Source organism: Anastrepha obliqua, chromosome 1 (assembly GCF_027943255.1).
Source record: "Anastrepha obliqua isolate idAnaObli1 chromosome 1, idAnaObli1_1.0, whole genome shotgun sequence".
Lineage (NCBI taxonomy): Eukaryota > Metazoa > Arthropoda > Insecta > Diptera > Tephritidae > Anastrepha > Anastrepha obliqua.
Window position 1 is genome coordinate 68,673,957 of NC_072892.1, and position 18,310 is coordinate 68,692,266.

The following is an 18,310-nucleotide window of genomic DNA, read 5'->3' on the forward strand; positions in this document are numbered from 1 at the left end:
GTTGGCAGAGGTAATTAACACTTGCAAACTAATTTAAAATCAAAGCATCCAATGACGGCATTACAAACTGGCAACCAGACGTAGTTGATGGTGCGCCTGCCTTTATTTTGCTCAGAAGCTGAAATATAACCCCGACATGATGCATAGAAGAGTACATATGTGCACATAATATATAAGTATATGTACTTAAATACATATATAATATTAACAAGCAAATAAAATGTGTGTTTGAAGGTATAGCATGTACAGACATTCATACATACACACATATATACATATAATATATGGGTACGTATGGAGTTATGAATAGTTGAATTTTTTCATGTGGGTTCAAATCGGTTAACAAAATTTTCTATTACTTAGTGCGCGCATATTATGAAAAAGGTTTGGACGTTCTCCGCGACGTAAAAGGTTCAGGTTTAGAAAATTGGTGTTAATGTGAAATAATAAGCCACACAGAGAAAAAATTGTAATGGCAGAGACCAGGCTGAGGCGGAATTTTAGTAGTCACATGCCAACAATGTAAGTTTCCATTTCCGGCAAGAATTTAAATAAACATGTAAATAAAACACATAATGAAGTTATCTAATGCATTCAATATAATTAATAAAATGTATTAATTTTCGAACGAATTATAGTATATTTACAACCAAAAGGTATACATATACTGACAAGGTAGGCTGAGTGTACGTTTACAAAATATGGTGGCTTTAACCTATACTCGCGTTAATTTTTGTAACACATATACCCGCGCACGGTCTCACAGACCGAAAGTTCAAACTACATAAAATATTAGTTTTTTCAAACAAAACTAAAAACAAATTATTATTTTTCAATCCCGTAGATGTAATAAAAAAATATAACTACGCATTAAATTTGTATTCACTTATTTTATTGATTTTAAGTGATTAACAAGAAAGCCATCAAAATCGATAATTTTTTCTTAAGTACTACAAAAACAAAACAATAACATATTTTTTTATTCACATAAATAAAAATAAGTTATAATAACTTAAAAACACTTCTTGGACAATACATAAATTATACAATAAAGTATATTACTTTTTAGACTTGAAATAAAAAATCATGGCATATCGCAATTCATGTAAAAATCTGCCTTAAAAAGAAAACTTACGCTTTTACCTCTTCAAAAAAAAAAAAAAATACCTTTTCTAGCTTAAAAAAAATTTATTTGCAATAAAAACGTCAAACTAAACTGGGACACACTGTAGTATTTTTGAAACGCGGCTACAACTTCTTCAAATAATTCCCTTGTTGGAGCTAGTTTATCTACGGCAGTCCTTTCCGCTCGCGTAAATTTATTGTCAAATCTTTGACAACGCATTAATAAATAAAATCGATTCCAGCTCATAGTTAATCGAAATATCTCCGAAGAGGAACCATCTGTTTTGAATAAATCTTTAGCATTGAAGCGACTATTTCTCCTAACTCCAGCAAAGATTAAAAGGCCTAAAAGGGCTTCGATTTCTATGTTGCCTGCATAGGTACAGTCGCTTTCTCTTGAAAAATTAGGTTTTATGAGATCAATATGTTCATTAGTATACTTTACAATACGATTTATAACAACTTCAGTAAAAAATAAGCTCCAAACCTCTGCTGCTTTTCTAGGCCCTGGCAGTTGAGTGACTATATTCCTAGCGAGACGTCTTAAACGATTTGAAGGAGCATCATTATTCCACCTAGTGTGTCCATCTTTACCAAGATAAAATTCTCTATCATCTATCTCATTCAACTCCTCGTCGATTTCTTCATCATCTGCTTGCTCGGTATCATAACTTTCTACATATCCTGTAACAAAGTCTTCAACGTCGCTGTCATTTTCATCCTCATAATCAGAAGTCGAATTGTTTTCCTCCAAAAGTAGTCTGATTTGCTCTTCATTCATTATAATATTAAAAAGTACCTGCAAAATAGTAAAACGTAAAAAAATAAGAAAGAAACAAAAAACATAATAACTGCTTTAACTTCACAAAAAATTACACATATACCCGCGTCGGTCTCACAGACCAATTTTTATAAAAATCACCAACACGCCTGTCTAGTGCAAACGTCAAATCAACACTAATATAGAGCTTGCAAGAAAACCGGAAGCTAGCAGTAAATTCAACTTTGTAGAGTTTCTGGAAGAACAAAAATTTACGTAAAATCATTTTCTCGGTCTCACAGCCCAACGCGCGGGTATAGGAAGGTTAAGTGTTAACGGATAATGAAAACTACACACAATTCTAACCAAACTTCCTGCTTCTTTAAGTACCAAATTTTTACGTTTCCTGGCAAGTTACCAAACCCTGTTAAAGCTATCAAATTATCGAAATTATTGAGAAGAAGCACAGTTCTATGGAATTTCTTCACAATCGAAATTTAAGTGAACTAATGTTTAAAGGTGAAATTATTTCAATACAGAAAACCTATAGTTGTGTACGATTTAGATATGATAAGTATGCGGTTATTAAACGAAAAATGCGAATCAAATATAACCACCCCCAGTATAAATTAGTAACATCATTCTTAAGCCGTGCACTTTCAGCATTTTTTACATTCGAAAGAACTTTCTGATCGTCTGCGTTGAGGAACGAAAAATAACTAAATATGTAGACGGTCTTTCAAAGGAGACGGTTAGATGTCAGTAGTGAATACTTCCTAGATGGAAATTTTCTTTTTATGCCATTTTTGACGCTTGTGAAATAGACAGATGTACAATTTTTCACGATAGAACAATATGCTAAAATTATTGAAATTTATTATGAAAATGGTCGACCTTTAAAAACAACATATTGCAAAACTCGTAGTTTTTGGTGAAAATAAACGTCCAAATGAGTCAATATTTCAAAGGTTGGTGCAAAAATATCAAGAAACTAATTCTGTCGAGGATAGAAAAAGGACTGTCAGACTAAAGACTATAAGGTATGTCGCGTATTTTGCCATCTATCTCTCGACGTTCAGAACAATTAGGCATGAATTGGCTATTTGGCGGAATTTACCTGTAGATTTGCTAAAGGGGGACATTTAAGTGATAAAATTTTTCAAATAAAATTGTTAAGACCTATATTTTGAATAAAAATAGTGAAAACATTTGAATATTAAATAGTGGATTTTTACACTTTCTATTTAAAGACAGTCTTGATGTTGTTCCACAAATGGCCGACTTCAAACGGCAGAACCTTTTTCATGGCAGAAATACACTCGGAGGTTTGCTATTGGCTGCCAAGGGGCAACCGTTGTTAGAGAAACCTTTTTCTATAATTTGCTGTTTCGTGCAAGGAGATTCGAACGTACGCACTTTCGAATAGTAGTCATGCTCCAACTAATCGGCTACGCCGATAGTAAGGGTCCTCATATTTTACCTTGGGAATGCTTGAAGCGGCTATGAATTTATACGTTTAGTTGACAAATATAAACTCCATTGTTGACATTAACAGCAGGAGTTTGTTCGAGTTGCAATCACAACCGCTGTGTTGTATGTTTTTTAAAGTGTCATTCCGATAACTTTGACAAAAATATATCGTTGTGGTGTTAAAAATTCATATTACTCTTTACCTATCTATGAAAAATAAGTGCCGAACAACAGAAAAGTATCAGCTTAACAATTGCAACAGGGTTGCAAACCTTTAGTGCAACAGTACTGCCATTTTATCACGTGCTTCGAACATGGCCGAGCTTATCTATTAAAGTTTCATTCAAACTTGGTCAATATAAATACGCAAACATAAGGTAAAATCTTCCGAGAAATATTTTTTGAATATTTTAATCAATTAACGCTCTAACGAAAGGGTATTGTAGTCCTGAGGGTATTGTAGGAATGAAAGGGTATTGTAGTAATGAGTATGTAGATCGTTAGAGCACTCTCAGGAAAGGTCTGCATGCGAAGAACATAGAAGTCTAAAAAGTAACAAAAATATATATACATACATACATCTATACTTAGTCTTGCCATAAATTATGTGCAAAGCATACGGCAAAAATTACACTCAGTTTCGTGGCAAATTTCGCCTACCTACCTAATATTTCGAGAATGTTTGTTTACCACACGATCAATCGTTTTTTCCAAACTTCTGAAGTGACAGAGAGAAAAAGAAGTGGTCGTCCTCGCGTGGATCGAAGCAGAGTATCCTTAAAAGCTGTTCGAGAAAGAATTCTCAGAAATCCCTTTAGAAAACATAAAATCATGTCCATGGAAATGAATGTATCGACTAGATCTATGTCAAGATTAATTAGAGATGATCTCCACATGAAAGCCTTCCACCGCTCATCTGGTAATCTTTTGTCAATGCTTTTGAAGAAAATTAGCCTCGACAGATACAAGCAGCTTCTTCGGCGGACACGCGGTCAAAAGCCATGAAAATATTATTTTCCCAGAGGAGACAATTTCCACTGTGGAAAAAGTTTTTAATATGCAAAACGCCCAAACCTATGCTAAAACTTCCAAAGACACAACCTCCATAATAGTTTGGTGGAGAGTCTTGTAATATTCTTGGGTTCGTAGCCACAGAAGATTGGGCGTCTGGAAGTCCAGAGCTGAATCTATTGGGCTCCAGTTTGTGGTCAGATTTGGAGAACATGGCCTGTCGAAGATCTCACAGAAATTTGGAGAGTCTCAAACAATCTTTGGTTCGAGCAGCGACGTCAATATCCATGGAAACCGAGAGTGTTGAAATAGCTGAGTGGGCTAATCGTTTGAAGGCTTGTATAAAATCAAATTGTGAGCATTTCGAATGAAAATTAAAATTTTGGTTTTTAATATTTACATGATTAAATAAAACTAACCTCTTTAAAAAATATATAATTTCATATCTATAACGGACTTAACTTGCAACAGAACTTATGGCAGGACTAAGTAAAGGGTTTCTCAATAAGGGCAGGTGGATGTTGAAAATGTGAATCGTGGCGTTTGCTGTGTGGCACGTAGCGCCATCCTGCTGGAACCACATGTCGTCTAGGTCCATATGGTTTAATATGGGCCATAAGAAATTGGTTATCATCGTTGTGTAGCGCTCGCTGTTGACGGTGACCGCCTCACCAACGTCGTTTTCAAAAAATTACGGACCAATGACGCCGCCGGCCCAAAATCCACACCAAACGGTAACTTTTTGAGGATGCATTATCACCTGGTGAACCTCGTGTGGATTGGTGTCGTCCCATATACGGCAATTTTGTTTGTTAACACAGCCATTCATCCAAAAATGCGCCACGTCACTAAAGATGATTTTTCGCCCAAAACTGGGGTTCTCTTCCAAACGATTCGAAGCCCAGTCAGCGAACAAACGGTGTTGTCTATGGTCATCAACTTTGAGCTCCTGGGTCAGTTGGATCTTGTACGGGTCCCGACGCAAAATTCGCCAAGTTGAAGTCTGCTGTACACTTTCACGGACCGCGGCAATGTTCTCGGCTGATCTTGCGTTCCTTGAACGTACGGGTGTTGGCTGATTGTTTACTGACCCGGTCGTCTCAAATTTGGCCACCAAACGTTGAAGAGTCGATTTTGAAGGGCCACCACGTCTACCGAAAAATGGGCGCAATGCGCGCAACGTTTGCGTTAATGAACACTCATTAAGTTTTATCATTTGAACGTGCTGTTCAATCGTTCAACCTACCTTGATGATTTGGCATAAACAACTGAATAATAAACAAACGATTTGACAGATGTCACCAAAACTAAATGGCTGCCACAGGGCGCCAAAATCGACCCGCGCCAATTGAAAAACCCTTTATATAACTATATCTGCAAAGTTCTGTTCATTTGCAATATAAATGCTAATTAAAAAATAAGTTTTGTGTATTTTTACAAAAAAATGTGTTTTCTACCCATTTGTTTCAAACTAGTTTTAAAATTAAAAAAAAATTTTTTCTATAATCTTAAAGTTTATGTCGAATTTGAAAATTACTTGACGAATGGTCTGAGCTAACCGTATTAAAATAAAACGACAAAAATGTAAACTGGGAGTTTATGGTCACAAATTTATATCTGATTTCCAGTTAAACAAGGTTGAAACGTCTATATTTGCAGGCTTACACTCAGTTTAAAAAATTCACAACAGTTAAGCTAGTGCTTTAAAATTTAATAATTGCGTTCAATTTCAGAATATTGGAGTTTTCCTTCAATATTTGGACACATCCATCGTTTTCGACCTATTCTCAAATTCTTTTTGCTCAAAAATTAAATACGAATTTATATGCCTTGATTACCTTCTAAAAGCAGCCAAATGCAATGCTGTAAATTGTTTTCAAAAATAAAAATGTTATTCTAAAAAAATCCACATATTTATTGTATACGTATATTTAAAACTGACATAAACATAACAAAACTTTACTCTATAAATAAAATATTAACGAAAATCCTACGATTCCCCATATTTTTAAGGGACAAAAGTATTCATACAAAGTATGAGTTTTAAATTTTAACCGATTTTTTTCTAACAAAGCCACCCATGCTTACGAATAAGCCCCGTTATGAATATGAAAATGAAACTTACACATGTATGTGATAATTTCAAGTCTTGGGTCGGAAACAAGCAGACACAAATGAAGTTGAAAGAAAAATACGAGGGTGGTTCAATAAGTACCAGTATTTCTGTCTACCAGAAATGAAGACACCATTTTTAAAACAATTTGTTTTTATTTTCCAACATGGTCGCCTTTAGAAAGATACACTTCTCCCAACTCTCCGGCCTCGTTTGAATTACATTTTTTTCCCTTGAGCCATTTTTTTATGTTAAGGAACAAGAAAAAGTCACAGGGGGCCAGATCGGGTGAATACGGGGGTGCGGCAGCAACTCATAACGCAACTCATACAGTCTGGCGGCGACAACTCCGGATGAATGTCCGGTGCGTTATCGTAATGAAACAGCACTTTCTTTTGCGCCAAATGCGGCCGTGTCCCTTTCAATTTTTTGTAAAAGCGGTCCAATAACTCAATGTAGTATTGTCCAGTGATCATTCCTCCTTTTTCTAAAAATTTGGATGACGCCGTTCGCATTCCAAAAAAATAGTCGCCTTGACCCTTCCGGCCGATGGGACTGTCTTCGCTTTCTTTGGAGCAGATTCACCGAGAGAAATCGATTGTTTTAATTATTGCTTAGTTTCTGGTGTGTAATGATGAATCCAGCTTTCATCAACGGTGACAACTCGACGCAAAAATTCCTTGGGATCTCGCTTAAATTGCTCTAAACACTGTGTCGAAGGTAACACTCGCATCCGCTTGTTTTTGCTTGTGACCAATCGCGGCGCCCCTTGGGCCGACAATTTTTTCCCCGCCAACTTATCATGTAATATATGTATGTATTAATTGCGATTCCGGTCGACACACCTATGGCCTCTGTTACTTCGCGCACTTTCGTTCTTCGATTAGTGATGATGTCGTGGACTTTTTGAATGATTTCCGCGTTAACCACGTCTGCGGGCGTACTGGTCGCTCCTCATCAAAAACGGATGTTCGCCTACTGCTCTTTTTCCATCTTAGCGAACATCACGAAACACGTCTTACTCGAACGTCTTTCCAAATCCAAACTAAGCTATCAATCAGTCTGAAATTTGTTTTGCTGTCGTTTGATAGCACACGATACTAAAACCAACTTCCCTTAAGAACGCCCTCTGTCATCAAACACGGGCACTTATTGAACCGTCCTCGCAATGTTTCATAGGTATGATTAATGAGAGCAAATCATGTGCAGAAACCGGTCAAATGGTGAATAGAAGGCATTTCACTATTTATAGCATAATTAAGCGATTCAAAGGGAAAACAAATCTTAAAAGGCGACCTCATATACTGGATGACCTTTCAAATTGACCGGCAGTGATGAACACCATAAAATAAGGAAAATAAAAAGGAATCCAAAAATTACATCAACGCAAGTAGTAGCAGAAGTACCTGAAGAGATTATAGTAAAGAAGTCCATTCGAGAACTGTTTGCAGGGCCATGAAACATGCCGGGTATAGCTCACGAATGGCACGATGGAAATCACTCATCAGCAAAATCAATAAAAATAAGAAGCTGGGGTTTGCAAAGATATATAAAAAAAGCCACTTGATTTCTGGAGCAATATTATTTTTAGCGACGAGAGAAAGTTAAACATTTTCAATCAGGGGGAAGGATTTGAGTCTGGAGAAAACCCTAAACTGAATTCGAAAAAGTACAGTAAAACTTGGTAGTGGAAGTGGGGTGTATGTCAACGGCAGACGTGGGTCTTGTATTCATTGATGGAATTATAAACAAATCACTTTGCCTTTATATTTAAAAAAAAGACTTATATGAAAGTGCGCAAAAACAATGTGTTGGGAATAACTTTTATTTTCAACAACACCACCACAGTCTCCACACTTGAATCCCATCGACCATTTGTGGGATGAACTCGGTAGGCACGACGCTAAAGTTAATATAACAAGCAAAACCCAACTAAAGGAGGTACTCCAACAGGAATGGCAAAATTGGACCCATGTCAGAAAAAATTAATTAGCTCTATGCCAAATAGATAGATAAATATAGGAAAGTTTCCAACCACAATCAGTGAGATTATGGAAGGAGCTCTGGTATTCTCAGCAATTGGACCACAGACTGTGGTTTAAGTGTAAAGCAAAGAAAAACTGAACTGATGCTATTCACCAAGAAAACCAAGGTACCAAACTTTAATCTCCCAAAACTAAACGGCGTTAGTCTCACGCTAACCCAACATGCAAAATACCTAGGCGTTATCCTAGACCTCAAATTCAGCTGGAAGTCCAACGTAGAGTACAGGGTAAAGAAAGCGAATTTAGCTTTTTACACGTAAAAGAGAATGTTGGGAAAAAAATGGGGTCTCCAACCAAAATTATCCAACTGGTCCTACACAGCCATTGTAAGGCCAATACTAACATATGCGGCACTAGTTTGGTGGCCTGCAACAGAAAAGAAATACAACAAAACTAAGCTGAACAAGATACAAAGAACAGCGTGTATCTTAACTACAGGAGCGCTCATCACCAACCCTACTGAAGCGCTCAATGTACTAACTCATCTGCTACCATTAGATGTACACATTAAAACAATCGCTACTTGCAGCGCGAGGAGACTCAGAGAAATAGGAAGCTGGACAACAAGGTTGTACGGTCACAGTAAGATCCTTCTACAGGGACCCTCGCTGCTCAAAAACAGATCCGACTACACAGTCCCCGACCTTAACTTCAAGAAAGACTTTACGGTACGTTTTCTACAGAGAGCCGAATGGAGCAAAGGGAAGGTGATTGGACGGTTCTAAGATGAACTGTGGTGTAGGAGCTAGTTTCCATTCGAAGTCACTCAACCTATCTCAGTCAATTCATCTTCCTGATTATGCCGGCAGAACTTTTAGCGATCAGAGAAGCATGCAAATAAAAAAACTCTACAAGGAAGTTGGTGCAAGAGTAGCTATCTTTTCAGACATTCAAGCAGCTATCAAGGCCTTGGACTCCAACTCCATTTCATCCAAACTAGTCTTACAGTGTAGAGAGGAGCTGGAATTGCTTAGTCATTGGCTTGAAATTACTCTGATATGGGTTCCCGGTCAAAGGAACATACGGGGTAATGAGATAGCGGATGAGCTAGCAAGAAAAGGTTCAACACTAGACTTAGCAGAGGCGGTGGCAGTATTCACCCCACTGAACACAATAATAGCATAACATGCTTTAGCTGAAAGAAGATGGAAGCAACTAACTACATGTATTACAACAAAAAACACATAGCCATACAAAATCCAAAGGACGAATCACCTGTTAGGATGTTCTCGACCAAACATCTCATAGACTCAACCTCCCCTTCAATCCCATTTGTAGAAGCTGTCAAGCGGAAGGAACGAAGGAAAGTCTTTTCCACTATTTATGTGAATGAACGGGGCTACCTAGGGTAAGCCTTTCCTACAGCAAATTAAGGAGATCTCAGACATTGAGATAAAGGATTTGCTGTTATACTAGGACTTCGCCAAATGGATCTCACTTGGAAACGAAAAAAAGACATCATCACACGAGACAGTGGTAGCAAAACGGTGCTGGTCACTAATTAGGATTATTTCAGTGGAAATATTAAACCACTTCAACAACAACAACAACATGCCAAATAGACTTAATGAACTAAATATTTTATTTGAGAAATTGAAGCGAGTGAATAATTTTATCGCTTAAAAATATGAAGAATTCTGTGATTTTTGTTAATTTTTTATTCCTGGAGTAAAGATTTGTTAAGATTATATTAGTTTGAAATATACAATAAATTTGTGGATTTTTCTTAGAAGAACATTATTATTTATATTCACTTTTTCTCAAGATACAGCTTGAATGAAAAATTAGTTGTTGTGAGATTAATTTTGTGTGTATGTATGTATACAGGCTAAATTAATCAAACGTATAGGAAATATTAATATTAAAAATAATGGTTACAAAATTACAAAGTTTCCCTGCAAACTGTTGCAATCTTACGAAGCAGGCATATTAAATATTTGTTTTTAAACAAAAAGCAATAACATTTCGAATGGCACACTGAAATATCACAAGGATGGTATGCACGAGTATGTTTGTAGAGTGTATTGTTGTAATTTTATTCGCTTGGAAAGTAGCAACAACGTCTTCAAATCTGTCGTAAAGCTATAGAAATTATGACATGAGATGTTTTAACTATAAATCTCCTAATTGTTGGAGCCCTAAAAACGATGATTTTACATTCTAAATATTAAAGTGCAATTCATCATGTTTTTGACTTGGATTTCTACGAGGGCTACTATTAGGTTGGGGAATAAGTTCGTAGCGTTTTTACATTTTCTTTTATTTTACAACGATTTGTTTGCTGTTTGGCAAAGGGTAAGTATTCATTCGATAGAATGAATAGAGTGCTCAACAAAACTATTTTAATTGTATTTTTGAGTTATGTATTGTATTATTGAGTTATTTAGTTTTGAGGTTTAGAAATGGAATACTCAGGAGGCAAAAATCAACATTTTGAAGAGCTCGAATGGGAGGTCCTTCAACATTTGCCGTATTCTCCGGACCATGCACCTATCGATTACCATCTTTTTCGCTCCCTGCCAAACTATGTGTAGGAGGTTACCTTCGATAACAAAGAGGCCCTGAAAAACTAGCTCAACAACTTCTTTGACACCAGTCCAGGCGATTTTTAGCGGAACGGCATACACAAATTGGTCGAGAGGTGCGAAGAGGTTGTAAACAGCAATTGATTCACTAATTGATATTACTTTGTTTTTTTGTTGAAATAAAAGTCTTCGGTAAAAACACTACTTTTCTTCCCCAACACAATATTTATATTGTGGGTCTAATTATGAAAAACAGTATCCCTTATGTACTCAGAACATATCTATATCTATCTATATGTATTTAATTCTGCCTTAAATTTTGTTTTCTTTTCCCAAGCTATGAAAGATTGCATATATTATTCCCGTTCCCAAGAGTGACAATTCTGAAACACCAAAAAATTATGAATTTTGCAATATGTTGTTCTTAAAGATCGATAATTTTATATTAAGTTTGTCTTCATGATATAGACATAAAAAGGTACCGTCTAGGAATTATTCACCACTGATATCTAGGCGTTACTTTTGAAAGATCCTTTATTATTGTTGGCCCTAAAATGGTTTCAATATATTTTATGTTATATTTAACTGATTACCGTATTTCGACTCGTTTACGACTGTACCGATTCGATCCTTGGTTTTCGGTTCAGTCGCAAGGCTCAATATTGGGTCGTTTACTTTTTAGTAAACAAACTGGCATTGTCTACTTCTGTGAACATGCTTATGTATATTATTTTGTATACCGATGATGTACATATCTACTAGTCGCGACCAATTAGATTCGAAGTTCTTAAGATAATAGAAATCTGGGCCAAAACGATTAGACTCTGTTTAAATGCTGTAAAACTGCGGGTTCTATCTATATCACCTGATTCTTTTGACCTCAGTGTCATTCAACTTACTCAGATCAACCACTGCATATCAGCAATATATTTTGTTTTAAGAAATCTTTCGCTTACTTGTCCTGCCGAATGAGTCGAAACTGTGCGGCCACTTCTCGTATTAGTGGGAATCTTGATTGTGAATAGAGAAATAAACTAAAAATAATGCTGCTGCTTTTATACATATATAAAGGGTGTTTCAATAAGGGCGGGTAGATGTTGAAATGGAATAAAATGGCATTTGCTGTGTGGCACGTAGCCCCGTCCTGCTGGAACCACATGTCGTCTTGGTCCATATGGTTCAATATGGGCCATAAGAAATTGGAAGGGCCACCACGTCTACCGAAAAATGGGCGCAATGCGCGCAACGTTTGCGTTAATGAACACTCATTTTGATAATAAAGTTTTATCATTTGAACGTGCTATTCAATCGTGTAACTTGCCATGATGATTTAGCATAAACAACTGAATAAAGACAAAAGATTTGACAGATGCCACCAAAACAAAAGGGCTGCCACAGGGCGCCAAAATCGAACCGAGCCAATTGAAAAACCCTATAGTAAGAGAAATTTGTTTTATTAAATACTGTTTGGAATTTGGCTTCGAAAACTGCCAAATAATACTATACTATTTAATTTTTATTTAAATTAATCAGAAATCGAAAACCATATCGTCCCCTTAGTATTAAAATAGCCTATAAATTTTTTGATGCTTTGAGAAAATGAATTTCAAACTTTTTGTTGAAAGTAGCTTTCACTCAAATCTCGTTATGTCTGTAAATATTTATTATTTTTTGACTGACGTTTTGACCCACTTTGTGGAACTAGAATTTGACAAAATTTTGACCACATATAAAATCGACGATGGAGAATCCAAAAATTCAATAAAAAAATAATAGCCTATGAGCACATAGGCTATTGTTATACTAAGGGGACGATATTATCTTTACGATGTATTAAAATGTGTTTTATCAATTAGCTCTCGAGCTATTGTTGTTCCAAAATATTGAACAAATCAAATTCGGTCCTTGTAGCCGCGTGGGTTGATGTGTGACTATCATTCGGTAGTGTTCGAACTCATTCGAAACACCAAAATTATAGATAATAATTTTCTAACACTGGTCAACCCTCGGCAGGCAATGCCAAGCCTCCGAGGGTATTTCTGTCATTAAAAAATGTCTTGTATCATGAAAAACCATCTGCCATCAGGAGTTCGGTCACTCATCCGACAAAATAATGCAAGCGCAAATTTATACATATGTATGTAATGTCTTCCCGAATGTATTTGTTGTACTATCACAATAGACAACTTCAATAAATGTCTAGTTCAATTCAAACAGCAGTAGCTTTCTGCATCTGTTCTTCAAGTGTCTCCCATTTTTTGGAGTTAGTTTTACATTATACGGTATATTTTATATACATATTATTATTCGCTTATATTCGCCTGCACGAGTGTTGCAGTTCGCATAACATAGGGATTATTTTCCTTTGGCGCTGGGACCAGAAAGGCAGAAGTTTGTTGGTGAGCTTGATAATCAAAAACACTGGAGTGGAAGTAAAATCTTGCCACAATGATCAAAACGATTAAACCATGGTCGTAATTTCTTAATTATCAAATTGAAGGTAATCAGAAATGTATCCTGTGAGCAGTTTAACTATAAATATTATTTCTAGCATTTTTCTAGCACTATTAAGATTTGGCAATTGCACGGTGTTGTTATTACGTTATTTGAATTTATCGTTCTGCATTGCTGTAATGACGATATGATTTTTTTTGAAAAAATATACGACGAAGCACTTTGGGTCCGAACAGCATTAGTTAGGTTTGTCACGTCTCGAAAGACACATACAGGATTGCTGTTTAGTTTCCACGATTTCCTGGGCTCAGAATATAAATAGTGACTCTCGTAATAAATTGCTGATCATGCTGTTGTCATTTTCCATTATTTCAACACATTCGGTTCCTTTGTTACTATCATTAAAAGTGCTACTTTTCAGCTTTTGTATAATCGATGCAACAAGCGTGCATTGTTTATGATCAACTAATGAGAAAATATTCACACGACCTTGGTTTGCAAATGCGGTAGAACGGCCAATGGCAAAAGTCATCTTAATTCCATCTATAGTATTATTGTACATTAGGGTGGGTTGAACCGGGTCGCTGGATGGAAAAAACTTACGGTCATGCCAGTTTATTATTGCGACAAACTCAGTACACCTCGGAGAGGACTGATTATATTGTACCGATGGTAAAATTCAAAAGGAATTTCCACTCTCTTTCCATCTCAGGAGGAATGGAATAACATATTCTCACTCAACAACTTTGACACTACAGCCTAAATGGAATTTGGTGCTGCAGCAGGTGGTATATATTCTCATAGACTTAAAATTTAAAAATCTGAACATCTTCCTAATGCCTGCAGTGTCTTCCAAGCGGAAATACTGGCAATTGGGAAAGCTTGTAGGCTACTGATCGTATATTCCTCTTTTAAGGGCAATATCGCTATTTTTCACCAAGCACCAATCCAGGCACGGGACTCGGCTACAACAACCTCTAAACTGGTGGAAAAAGTAGGAATAGTCTTAACACCTTAAACCATAGCGTTACCTTAATCTGGGTTCCGGGATATCGGAACATTGAAGGAAACGAAAAAGCAGATGAACTGGCAAGCGGGGATCTGCCATGAATAACGTTCTTGCAGAATCGATATTCACACCACTGGGTGCAATCAAAAATACAATTTCCTTAAAATACCTCCAAATCGCGGATTGTAGATGGAGAAACCAGACGACATGCAAAATTAGCGGAACGTTATGCCCTACCTACGACCTCAAACAAACGTCAACATTAATAAACATGAAACGACGAGTCGCTTGGATACTCACAGCAGTCATAACTGGCTTTTGGTTTGTCGGAGAACAAAGAGCCACAATGGGCAAATCTTACAACTTACACTGTCATAATTTCTCTGTGAATACCCTGCCCTATGAAAGGAGAAAATGACAACCCTGGGCAAACCACTGTTCGACAGTCGCGAACAACTGTCTGGCGTAGATGTCAACAACCTAATAAGGTTCTTAAACCACACATCCAGTCTGTGCTGCAAATAACTGATAAACAAGTTGGTAACGAGGAGCTGTCAACAAAATGTTGCGGAAGCGGTAGTTGGTCTTTCGATGAATCTCCACTTTAACCAACCAACCAAGGAGGGTTAGTAGAGGGAAGTATTTAGAAAGACTTGTCTTTCACTCCGGTGTAATTGACTGAGCTCTTCTTTTAGAACGTATTGTTTTTACCTTCAATAAAATGCGGAGTAATGATTTATGCTTTCTAAATCGAGTTAGAACGGTTTATGCCTCATATTATTATTATTATTAGAAGGCCATTTGCGTAATGCGCACTAGAGTTGATCTATTGTGCAAGACCTCTTTTTGTAATCCTAGAGTTTTATACTTTTTACAAATTTTAGCACAAGACTCATATGCTCTGATACATAGAACATTGAAAGAATTTAATAAAGTTTCAAATTCTTTGGCCTTTGATTTATCGTCTTCAAATTAAACCTTCAAATAGTCACTGAATGAATTATATAGAGAAGTATGAACTATTATCGTTAAGTATTTTTGTTGATCTGTCTGTCTGATTGTAGTCTGGATTTACTAAGAATAAATAAATACATAAATATAATAAATAAATAAATAAATAGAAGCAGCAAATTCATGCTAAATTAAAAAAAGTTAAATTGTAGGTTGATCATTAAAATCGTATAGTAAATCAGCCAATATTTGTACCTCTGCTGTTGACGGCAGGACTTATACAAAGTGTGGGAAATATTAAATATATAAAGAAAATTAAACCATCAGTTTGTTGATCTAGAGTTTTAAGCCGACTTCGAACTGCAAATGGTTTTTTAAGAGGAGCTTTTTAATGGCAGATATACCCTCGGAGGTTTGCCATTGCCTGCCGAGGGGCGACCGCTATTAATATATAAAGAACGTTTTTTCTCATTTGGTGTTTCATGAACGGAGGTCCGAACCTGGGCACTTACGAATGGTAGTCACGCACCAACCCATTCGGCTATGGCGGACATAAGTATAACAAAATAATATTTTTGCCAGAGTAAACGTCTGCTTATTTGGCAAGAGTCGGTCTATACTTTATTCCGCACACGTTATTGTAAATCATTAACGAGTATTCTAATGGACATATGTAAGTACTATACTTCATTTCAGATTGTACTTGGTGTCTAATAAAAGTTGGTTTATTTGTAATTATATCAAGCCGGAGACAGGTTAAGACTTTTTATAAATGCATGTAGCACACAGAAGAGTACAAAATAACAGCAGTTATTTTGCCAAGTTATGGCTATTTATTTTTTTGATTAAATTTCCTAAATTTTTTTTTATAAAAATATACATAGTTTATATGTACTACTACAAAAGCCATATAACTTAAAGTCCAAATGTAAAAAAAAATTTAAAAAAATATTTAAACCGTTTGAATCTCTTCGAAGTTTTTTTTATTAAAGTTTTCGTACTTTTATTCTGTGAGCTCAAGACTGGTTTAATAATGAAACAACAAATTAAGTTATTGCTTTTATTTATTTGTCAAAATCTCAATTAGAAGTCTTTTTCAGGAACTCTTGGATGTCTCTGTCGACTAAACATATGTTGAATTTCCTAAAATTTTGTGCAAATTTTTTAACTTTGAGTGGTTGTAGTATGAACTATATTTTTACGCAAAAAAACAACAACAAAAAACTGTTACTTTAATGCAATAAAGTCAATATCAAGCATTTCTAATAGTCCCATGTGCAACCATATGCATATATGTATGTGCATACATAGACACTCTTTATAAATGTGTATTTGCACCAAGTCAATTTAGTCATATTTAATTGCAAACAGAACTTACAGTAATGTAAAACTAATCGACAAGCAAACAAATTTAAAGTGTCCGAAGCACAATAAGATCATTTGATTTGAAAGTGGGCTTGTTTGAAATACTACTATGCAGGTTCATTCATATGAGGTATGTTCAAAAAGTATCGTATTATAAGTATTTTTTTGAAAAATTTTTTATTTATTCATTAATATATATTTTGTCCCCTTCAAAGTAATCCCCATGAGATAATATGCACTTGTGCCAACGTTTTTTCCAATCTTCGAAGCACTTCAAAAATGCAAGACTCAATTTTTGTTCTTCCACAAATCCGGGCGTCTCTGGCGGATTGCTTCTCGCAAATTGCATATAACTTGCAGGTAATATTCCTTATTGACTGTTTTACTCTGTGGTAAGAACTCATGATGCCCAACGCCCCTGCAATCGAAGAAAACGGTAGGCAAAACTTTTACATTCGACCGAACTTGGCGCGCTTTTTTCGGTCTTGGTTCGTGCGGCAGCTTCCATTGAGATGATTGAGCTTTGGTTTCCACGTCATAACCATAAACCCACAATTCGTCTCCAGTTATGACCCTCTGGAGCAAATTTGGGTCGAACAGAGTCCAACATCTCATTAGCAATGTTCATGCGATGCTGCTTTTGGTCGAAATTGAGCAGTTTTGGTACGAATTTTGTGGCGATCCGTCTCATGCCCAAATCATTAAAAAAAATCGAATGGCATGAGCCAATCGATATGTCTAGGTCCGCAGCAACTTCTCTAACGATGATTCGACGATTGGCCAATACCATTTTCTTCACTTCATAAATTTTTTCATCTGCTGTTGAAGTGCTCGGGCGCGCGGCACCCTTTTCGTCGTTCACATCTTCTCGACCTTCTGAGAACATTTTGTACCACCGATAAACGTTGCTTTGGTCCAAAGTAGCTTCACCGTATCACACAGTCAACATTCGGAATGCATACGCGCATTTAATTTCGTTTTTCACACAAAATTTGATACAGGTTCTTTGATCCATCTTTTAGAATAGGTAAAAATCGAAGACGAGCCGAAACACCTGCAAGCAAAGCAGTATTCAAAAATTATCTGAAGATTCAAAATGGCCGACCTCGTCGGCATGAGTGAGAGACATGAGTACCAACATATCACCACAAAAAAATCGAAATTCGAATATACGTAACCTGCGAAAATCTAAAATTCGCGATACTTTTTGAACACACCTCGTACATACATTTGCAGATTATTTATGTGCGTACGCTTTTTAATTGTTATTATTTTCTGAAAAGTTTGTTTGAAAATGACAAACTTCGCTCCGGTTAAATCAGCTTACGAATTTCTTCTTTATAAGTGACAAATTCTTGCCGCAAACACTTATTATCTTCGTGAAGAACACTGACAGCGGAAAGAATGCGAGCATTAACCTGTTTGACCGGCAAGATCAACAGTCGTAATTGGCAATTTTTGTTGCTTAATTACGCTCTTATC

At 36.2% G+C, this 18,310-nt stretch overlaps 1 protein-coding gene across 1 annotated transcript in view; it reads left to right on the plus strand.

Moving 5' to 3' along the window:
- The first annotated feature begins 363 nt into the window (after window positions 1–363).
- Window positions 364–18,310, plus strand: part of LOC129249282 (facilitated trehalose transporter Tret1-2 homolog) — a 65,533-nt gene continuing 47,586 nt past the window's right edge. The window contains exon 1 of the mRNA XM_054889059.1: window positions 364–522. Within this exon, the coding sequence (XP_054745034.1) occupies window positions 473–522 (50 nt within the window). The 5' untranslated portion in view covers window positions 364–472. The remainder of the gene's footprint in view (window positions 523–18,310) is intronic.